The sequence below is a fragment of the Cyprinodon variegatus genome, unplaced genomic scaffold, assembly GCF_000732505.1.
Source record: "Cyprinodon variegatus isolate N-32 unplaced genomic scaffold, C_variegatus-1.0 Scaffold972, whole genome shotgun sequence".
Classification (NCBI taxonomy): Eukaryota; Metazoa; Chordata; class Actinopteri; order Cyprinodontiformes; family Cyprinodontidae; genus Cyprinodon; species Cyprinodon variegatus.
In genome coordinates this window covers 189539-199603 of record NW_015151425.1, presented here as the reverse complement: position 1 = coordinate 199603, position 10065 = coordinate 189539, and the positions used below count along the sequence as shown (strand labels likewise).

At 38.4% G+C, this 10065-nt stretch overlaps 1 protein-coding gene across 1 annotated transcript in view; it reads right to left on the bottom strand.

The window, feature by feature from the left end:
• gabrg3 (gamma-aminobutyric acid (GABA) A receptor, gamma 3) overlaps nucleotides 1-10065 on the bottom strand; it is an 80755-nt gene that overhangs the window by 13958 nt on the left and 56732 nt on the right. The window contains exons 5-6 of the mRNA XM_015398919.1: nucleotides 9120-9202; nucleotides 825-962 (exon numbers count right to left, since the gene is read on the bottom strand). Of these exons, the coding sequence (XP_015254405.1) occupies nucleotides 825-962; nucleotides 9120-9202 (221 nt within the window). The remainder of the gene's footprint in view (nucleotides 1-824; nucleotides 963-9119; nucleotides 9203-10065) is intronic.

Here is a 10065-nt window from a genome sequence, read left to right as displayed (position 1 = left end):
TTCTGCTCTCTCTGCTTTTCCTCAGAGTAGCCTTGCCTCGTCTGTTCCTGTTTAGCTGTGATGCCATCCTGGAGAGAAATATCAGCTGTGCTGCTTCCATCAACACCCTTGTTTATAGATGCCTGTTTTCCAGTGTGGTCCTGTTTCTCTGACCGTGACTGGCTGGATGTGCTCTCTTCATCCTCTGACATGGCAGCTGGCTCCTAGCTCATCTGCATGGCTGTGTGTTTCCTGAACAGGGCCTCCTTTTAAAGTTGCTTTTTGTGTCTCTGTTTCTGTCTCCTTGAACCCCAGTCTGCCTCGGCAGATGGCTGGTCAAACTGAGCCTGGTTCTGCTGGAGGTTTCTTCCTGTTAAAAGAGAGTTTTTCCTCTCCACTGTCGCTACAAGCATGCTTAGTGTGAGGGATTGCATTCAAATCAATGAGTCAATGCAATCAACTGGTTTTCCTTAGATAGAAAACTTTGAATCAATTTGACGGTATGAGCTGGTGAACTGTAAAGTGCCTTGAGATGACATGTGTTGTGAATTGGCGCTATAGAAATAAACTGAATTGAATAGCATTGAATTTCTGTATTTAAGTCATCCTGGTACCTCATTTGGTCTGATATTTCTTCTACAAAATTTTCAACTTCATGTTTTTGGTTTAGAGGTTAGTTTACATAGATTTATACAGCATACTAATAATTCTTTAAACTTCAAAGGATCTGTTCATTCCAATGAAATAAAATGAAGAACTGGCAGTTAGCAGATACAATCTTATGCATGTCAACATTGATTAGAAAAGCCTTTTAAGGTTGAAAGTGAGGAACTGTCCGACTTTACCTGCTGTCGTCTTTATTATGTCTGTGGTGTTTCTCAGGCCCGTGAAATCAAACTGGTACAGACGCCAGGATTTCTGGTCAGCCGCCTCCACAGAGTTCTTTCTCCACTTGTATATCATTTCATCTTGTGAGTATCCGTCTGGAAATAAACGAGAGCATGTGTGTTTGTGACCTTTGGCACTACATGGCACATCTTAATGACTGATACTCCATGCAGAGAGAACCAGGGCCACTCAGAGCTACATTTGTCTTGAGCTGGAGGATGCCCAATGAAAAACCAGCCTGGAATGAAGAGCGAGGGAGAGGAAAAGTAGATTAAATGAAAGCTTTGGCTCAATAACACAGCGAATCAGTCTTGATGTTGGGCCTAACCTCCATACAACGCAAACTGAGCCTGTGAGTGTTTTTACAATTGATCCTGTCAGGTTAATGACGGGTTAATGATTTCCCCGCTTGCTTGCCAAACACTTCTCCTGCCTTCAGCAGGAACATTATTCTCTAGTAGAAACAGTAACTTAATTATGATCCTGCTGGAAAGTAATATATTAGAATCACGTTTCAATTTACAGCAACATGAATAGTTAGAAAAAACATTACCCTTATCTATCATAATTCATGAAGAAGATAATCAATTCACAGTTAATACTATCCATTTCATTTAATCAAACACAATACGTAGATAGTTATGAAAAATGAGGATGAAAAATTATCTAATTTCTACATTCTGTGCTTTTTTTTTTTTTTTTTTCTTTTGTTTAAAAAAAAAAAAAAAAAAAAAAATACATTCTGTGCTTAAACATTCAGCAGCTCATTTGCATATTGATCAATTTATGCAAAGATCCACAACATAGTTTGAGACTACACAGCCTTCTAGAGGGTACAGTAAAAGGTAGACCAAACTTTACATTTGCTTTTTCTTATTGAATAAAAGTCCCTTTAAATAGATTTGGCATACTGTTACAGTATTGGTTCTTAAACTAGTTCAAACATGGAGCAAAGACCAAATTGTACTCTAGTACTCAAAGGTGTATGACCCCCTGTTTAAATCAACTGTTGGATAAATTATCTACAATCCCTTTTTAGTAGTAATGCAAATCCAGGGTGTATGCATGCACATACATGCATACACAATAACACAAAAAGTAAATTTTAGGATGAAGAAATATGAATACAGTAAGTCCAACGACCTGGTTGCAAAAAATTGCACATGAATACTTCAAGATTTAACTTTCATCAGTTAAATTCATCTGATTAATCCGACACAGTTCATCTTAGAAAAGTACAACCCTTTAGTCCACATGATAGCTTATGGAGAGGTTACAGAGGTTCAATATGAGCTCACATCTTAAAAGAATAAGTCAAATGTTATACCAAAGCCCAATAAAGATAATATGACAACGGGGACATTATCTAGATCCAAAATAATTCTACAAAATATGATAGAAACTGCTCAGAAAAGTTGCAAACGTTTTAAGAGCACCCCTGAGGGATGATCAGGCATTTCTGGTAAATACTGGTTGTGTTTTACATGTGTCCGCTATGTGTTCACTATCTGCTGTATTCTTCATATATCTGCATTAAGAAGTAGGGTCTTTGAAATTATGAGCTGAGTTCAGTCATGTGTTCATCTTTCATTCTGAAAAAGTCCAACTAAACCAACAAAAACAGCTTTGCTAGTTGAAAAATAAACTTTAAGGATGGCCAAGAAATAAGTCCAGAAAGTAATCTGACCAAAAAACTGTGGAGTCAACTGAACAGCACTGCAATGTTCTCACAATCTGAACCTTTGCTAAAAGAATTGGGAAAATCTAACAAAGTTGAGATGTGAAAAGCTACCTGAATGCTGAAGTTTATTTCAAAATTGCTTTTACTGTCATACTATCAGGTTATTTAAGCTTATTTTTTCTTGTATTTTCTCTATCAGGTTTGTGTCCTATTCTACTTAATAACTGGGTCCTACTGTGATTCTTAAATGAAAAATTATTGCAAGGTTGTTTTGTTTTGTTTCATTTTCACTTTTTAAAGAAAAATTCAACCAGGATTAGTACAGCATTCGTAATGATCCTCTCATGCCGATAACTAACACAGATCCTAAGCAACTAAAGCCGGGCATACACTGTGCGATTTTTTCAATCGTTGCAAGCAGCTACAGCTCACACTGTACGACGAAACCCTCGTACAGTGTGAGTACACAGCTCCCAATGTATGTTCTCACACTGTGCGACCCGATGCTCTGATGCGATCTACCTGCTCAGACTGTACGTCTAAAACCACGTCAGACTCCTCAGTGAGATGGCGCTACTTGGACTTGTCTGTCCGGAAGCCAAATGAGTAAAAGAGGAATATGAAGCTCACTAGAGTGAAACGCGCTGCCTTGGCAGCAAACGTGGCTACTACGGTCTCTCAATTTAACATAAAGAACTCAATTTCTCTTGCACCCCGCCATGCTTTTGTTTTTTCATCTGAGAAGGAGAAGAATCCTTCTTTGCCCACTGAGTTATTTGCCCACGACAGCCGACTGAAAACCAAAAATGTTGGATTTTCTCCCGACCTTATGATTTCTGCTTCACTGTAGTGAAGCTTCATTTAATGTAGAATAACTTGTAGCTTCACTAACCACAGCTCTAAGCATCGTGCCCAACACTGCCTGTTTCAATGCCTTTATAAAGCCATAGTACAACAGTGCAGTAACCTTGCAGCTGTAAAAAAATTTAGAAAAGGTATTAACTGAATACTCACAGCTGGAGAAGATGAGCGGGCATGAGTGTTCATCCATTGCCGATGACCCAGTTACTCGTAAAATTAACTGGAATTATGGTCATTTCAACAACTAAACCACCAATTAAATCAAATATTACTGAAATAAAATCTGACAGCAAGAAACAGGCTGAACAACCTCAAATCATGAACTGATCGACAAGAATTCATGAAACAAAGCTACTGATGTCTACTGATCTAAAAAGAGTCAAAACCCTCTCAAAACAAGTTCCATCCCCAAGATGACGGTCAAAACCACACATGCATGGCATGTTAAACCTTTGTTATTAAAGAATAAGTTGAGGTTCAATCCCACTGTAGTTTATAAATCACAAATGAAAGCAATTTTCAAAATATAGTTAGTTTAACAAACCAAACTTAAAAAAAGATTAACCTCTATTTCTGTGACCTCGGCTTGGTGTTTAATTGTTCCTAGAACCCGATAGTTATGATGGCTCTGACAATGAATAAAATCAGACTTTCTCCAATAGAGACATTACCATGGAAACCCGTGGACTGTTCTTTGGTAAGGAAATGTGTATAATGGATCACAGCAGGATGGTTCCTCAGACAAGGCTGTCCAGCAAGCAGGTTTAAAGCTATAATAGGGTACACAGGGTGCAAGCTCACTGAGTGACTTTGATGTTACTATAGTGCCACAGAAGATGTTACATTATCCCACCTCAAGATTTTCAACCTGCTTTTTCAATACTTAAAGCACCATTGTTGCAGGAGCTATTGATGAACTGATAGCCTTCAAAAAGTTCCTTTTAAGCAACAGAGCAAAAAATAACTAACTCAATACTTTACAGCAGGCATCCCCAAACTCGGTCCTCGAGGGCCGCTGTCCTGCAGGTTTTAGATGTTTCTCTGCTCCAGCACAGCTGATTTTAATTGATAGTTGATTAACAGGCTTTTGCTCTACTGCAATCATCATAATCAGATGTGCTAAAGCAGAGAAACCTCTAAAACCTGCAGGACAGGGGCCCTTGAGGACCGAGTTTGGGGATGCCTGCTTTACAGAAAGATTCTGAGACGGACAAAAAAATGACAGAAACATCCCAAAAAACAGGGTTTTAAAACTATAGAACACTTCATACAAGTTTTTCTGACTTACTTGAATTCAGATATTTTACCAATTTCAAACCTTTTGAGAAATACTGGTTATATAACATTTAAAACCAAAGTTATTATTTATTCATATATATATATATTTCTTTTTCTTCATTTTATTCTATTTCTACTATACTTTTTTATCTTTACTTATTATTTTCGATTTAATTTTGTTATTTCCATTGGTGCTGCTTATTTAATTACTAACTACATTTATGTTTGTAAGTTACTAATGTTTAACCATGTGACTTACTCTACTTGTAAGCTTAACTCGTTGTATATACTTTCAAAGTTTTGTTCTTTTTTAAGTATACCGTATAGAGCAGCAGCCTGAATGTGAGCTTGGATGTATATGTCTGTGTATGTTGCAAAAATTCAAATAAAAATTAAGTGAAAAAAAAAAAAAAAGAAAACATTGTTATAATCATTAAAAGCTGAAATTTCATCCCTGCAACATGATAGTGGTTCAAAACATAAATCCACTAAGAGCTGGAGAAAAAATACTACTGTACATGGAAAATTCGGGTCTGTGTCCAATCCCAAAACTGATTGCTTTGATGTGGGGTGACTTGAAACAGACCTACTGAAAATAAACCTCGACTTTCTGATTCAAAAATCACTAAGTTCCACACCATGCTGCAAACAAAATTGTGTTTTTGCAGATGCACGCTACAATCTGACTTCTTCTGGACAAATAAGAGCACCAGCAAAGTTGTATCAACAAGTACTAATAAGGTGAGCACTGATTGCATTTTTCTGCCTGATTTTTTATTTTATTTTTTATAACTGACACTATCAGCTGTCATAAGATCCCAAGATACCTCCAGTATTTTAATCTTAGCTTACTGAAAGACATTAATCAGCACCAGTGGTACATTAAAACTTCTGAAAAACCACTTTTAAATGTAGATCAATGTTTGGAGCATTGACGGGATGATTTTCAGACCTTTGCAGAGGTCAATGATCTCATACAATTAAGGAAATCAAGGCCTTTCCCTAAAAATAATGAAAGTATTGTTATTCTGGAATTAAATGATAAAATATTGAGAAAAGGAAGATTGCCAGAAAGAGCTGAAATTTCTTGTATAAAACTGCTGCTTGTTTAGATTATTTTCTTTGTTGTAATAATTAAATAGGCTAAAAAAAACAAGGGTTGTCTATTTTCTTCAAAAGTCAAACCCAAAATCTGACAGTTTTATTCATTTCGTTTGTTAAGATTACAGCTATTTATTGTATTATTATTCCACCAGCTGTGTTACGTAACCATACATTCCCTTACCTTTCTAGATAAATAGATGTTCTATCTTCATTCACAAAGTCTTCCAAACAAATGAAACAGCTTCAATGCAGTTTCTGACAAATGAACACGATGCTCTCTGAGCATGGTATAGAAATCGCCATGGTGCCTGGCAGCACAGTCATCAATCCTTTTTTTTTCCAGGTGGGGAAAGCATCTGCTTGTGAAGAGACTCCATAATTCCATAAAACTGATTCAGTATTTGTAGACATAAAACATTCTACTTTTGTTAAATCCTTTATATATACAATAAAACTCATTTTAAAAATTGGAATGGTAAAATTAATACCAAAGTATATCAAGAATATCTAGATTGCTGCCATTGGCAGTCTGGCCACAGGTGTGTGTCATTATTACACATAGTGCAATTACATGTAGGGCCGTTACTACCTTAACTAGATTTCTCAGTAGCGTGGTCATAACGTTGTTGTTTTCTAAATTAAAAAGCTTTTAAGTAGTGAAACTCCTTTTGTTGGCTGAGTACCATGGTAAGGTCCACAGGAGCTTTCTGTCTCCAGGCATTTCTAGACCTTAAACACATCTGTCCTGTGTATATTCCTGATGCAGACATCACAGGAGTATACCAGCCTTTTAACTTTCTGTACCTACAGTATCATCCTGGTTTTTCCGCTCTAGACTTTGTGCAAAAATATGCCCAGGAGGATGATCTAATGCAGCTGGTTTAGACTGGTTTAGGTACCAGATCAGCTGGAAGCAATGGAGGGGCAGGAGGCAGAGGCACAACCGTCCTCAGGTCCAAGACGTCCAACATAAATTTAAGAACACATGCAGCTGCATTCGGGCATTTGCCCAAGTAAACACAACTCAGCCAGCAAACCTCACCCGCCTTAGCTCCTGCCTGAAGGATATAAAGGCATGGATGAGTCAAAACTTCCTGCAGCTTAATGCCTCAAAAACAGAGGCCATCCAAACTGGTACTCCTCATCAACTTCGTTCCTTTCCTCTCACCTCTGTTTCATTCTGTGGTCATACCATTCCCCTGTCTCCCTCTGTTACAAGCCTTGGGGTCAAGCTTGACCCCCACCTCTCCTTTGACAATCATGTCACCTCCATCTGCAAAACGTCCTTCTTTCACCTCCGTAATATTTCTAAACTCCGCCCCTCCCTATCCCTCCCTGCTGCAGAGAAGCTCGTCCACGCCTTCGTCTCCTCCAGGCTGGATTACTGCAACGCTCTCCTCGTCGGGATCTCTGGCAGGAGCCTTCAGAAGCTCCAGTAAGTACTGAACAGCGCTGCCAGGGTCCTGATGAGGGTGAGGAAACACCAGCACATCACTCCCATCCTTCACACTTTACACTGGCTGCCCATTCACGCCCGTATAGAGTACAAGATTCTTCTGCACACCCATCACTGTGTGCACGGAGCGGCCCCCACGTATCTCACTGAACTGCTCACACCACACACCTCTTCCCGGACCCAGTCAGGCCAACAGCACCGTCTGGCCCCACCCAGGACACGGCTAAAAACAATGGGCGATAGGGCCTTCGAAGCCTCCCAGACCACCTTAGGGCCCCACAGACGGTGGACTGTTTTAAGAAAGGACTAAAAACTTTTCTTTTTAGAAATGCCTACAATTGTTGATTTTAGATTTTTTAATAGGCTACGTATGCCTTTTAATGTATTGATTTTTTTACTCTGTTTTTAATGTTATGGTCTTTTAAACTTGTTTTAATTTTCCCTTTTTTAATGTAGCACTTTGAGATTTGAAGTCAAATGTAAAGTGCGTTATAAATAAAATTCATTATTATTATTATTATCATCTAACATAGCACGAGCCAAAAACATGAGTGAGTGAGTGAGTGAGTGAGTGAGTGAGTGAGTGAGTGAGTGAGTGAGTGTGTGAGTGAGTGAGTGTGTACAGCCGTAGTTTGTTCAGTGTTTTTTTTTAATACAAAACAAAACTGTGGTCAATTTATATAGATAAATAATATTTGTGTAGAAGGCAGTAATAAAAATAGGGCAAGATATATTCTACTAACACAGCTCCATAGAGACTGCATAATCCAAAAAAATAGAAATAAACTGGTTACTGTCATGGTCTTGTTTCTGTTGTGCTTAACTTTGCTCCATGTTTCCTAGTTTTATTGGTTTAATTCCTGTTTTGCTGTAATTTCTAGATTTATGTTAGTTCTCATGTTTTTCTGTTGCCCTCGTGTGTGTGTGTGTGTGTTCCTTTCGCCTTGGTTGCCTCATTGTCTCCTCTCACACCTGCTCCTCATCTGCTCATTAGCCCTGCCTTTGTCTCAGTCAGCTATATATTCTCTGCCTCTGCTGTCACTCCTTGTTGGTTCCTTATCATTGCTGTCCCCCCATGCTGTTGTCTGCCTACCTCGTCTCTCCCTGGCTCCTCCTGTTTGGTTTCCCCAGATGTCTCCATAGTTCTGGTTTGTTCTAGATTATTAGTTGATTTTTGGATTCCTGTCTTTGTTAAACTGTTTCCTTTGATTAAATCTACAAGAAATCACCTCAGCCTCTCTGCCGCTGCATCTGGGTCCTCAACCTCAACCACACCCTGACAGTTACTTTAGCCACTTAAAATGAATCAAAACAAAAAGCAATGAGGTCAGTTGATGATTGAATTAATAGTTAAGACTGGTCTACAATAACTAATTCACTGACAGCTGCTATATTAGTCTGAGACACATCTTACAACACAACACTGTTGTGGTTGTAAGATGTGTGATTATCCAAATATCTCAGAATGAAGTGTTCATTTATACCTGAATTGTAAAGTTATATTTGAATGTATTAGTTTTTTTGAGTTTAATAAATAATTTAACTGAACTGATCTGTTTGTCATAGTTTCTTTGATCACCACATATCAATGACTTAGAATGAAGTAAGTTGGATGTTAAAAGAAGCTTTGATGTAGTTAAGTTAATTTTGTCATTTTATTGTAGCTTGGCTTGCTACATTTTTCTTGTGGGTAGCTTCACTGTAGTGAAGATTCATTTAATGTAGAATAACTTATAGCTTCACTAACCACAGCTCTAAGCATCATGCCCAACACTGCCTGTTTCAATACCTTTATAAAGCCATAGTACAACAGTGCAGTAACCTTGCAGCTGTAAAAAAAAAATGTAGAAAAGGTATTAGCTGAATACTCACAGCTGGAGAAGATGAGCGGGCACGAGTGTTCATCCATTGGGAAGTTGTGTAGTTGCAACTGGCACTCAGCATTTATAGTCAACCTGAAAAAAGAAAAACACAGAAATCTATAACTCAGTTTATTACAAGGTTTTTTTTATTTTTATTTACTGATAAGCAGAAAGGTGGAATAAATAATGTTTGGAGCAGACTTAAGGGCAGCGTGGTAAAACTCCAGACCTTTTGGACTGCTTTCTTATATACTTTTGATGTTTGAAACTCTGAATTTGAAAGCCTAAATTCCCTTTTCATGCACTTAAGAGGAATGTTTATATGGGCATCAACTAACTCTAGTAATTATTAGAGTTTGTCACCTGAAGTTGCATAACTTTGAGTGTAACGTGAGCAATAGAAAGCCTGAAACACTCAGCAACCAAGAGCTGCAAGTAAGAGGTGGATCAGGGTCCGTAAAGGTTGCAGTTGCCCCCTGGCAGAGAGACATAAAGCACCCCTAAAGAGCAGCCATATGCACCACAGAGAGGTCAATTTTCGGAGAAGCTGAGAGAAACTATAGCGGTAAAGGGTGAGATGTGGGGAACCAAACACTTCAAGCACCACCGTGCCTTCACCTCCAAGTGTGAAGACTAAATGAAGGACAAGGCCCCCATAGTGGCCCATTGCCTGCTCAAATTTCCTGGCAGCAGAACCACTCACCTCCAAGCAGGAGAGCCCCAAACATGCCAGGCAGGCACCATCATCCCACCACAATAGTAGGAACTCATAAAATAAAAAGGCAAGATGGCACATTAGCTTAGCCCCTGTGGCAAATAACCAAACCCTGCCACCTAACATGGTGTATAGATAAATGGATGTTATTATGTAGATTGACATTGGGACTGTGAAAAATTATCTATCTATCTATCTATCTATCTATCTATCTATCTATCTATCTATCTATCTATCTATC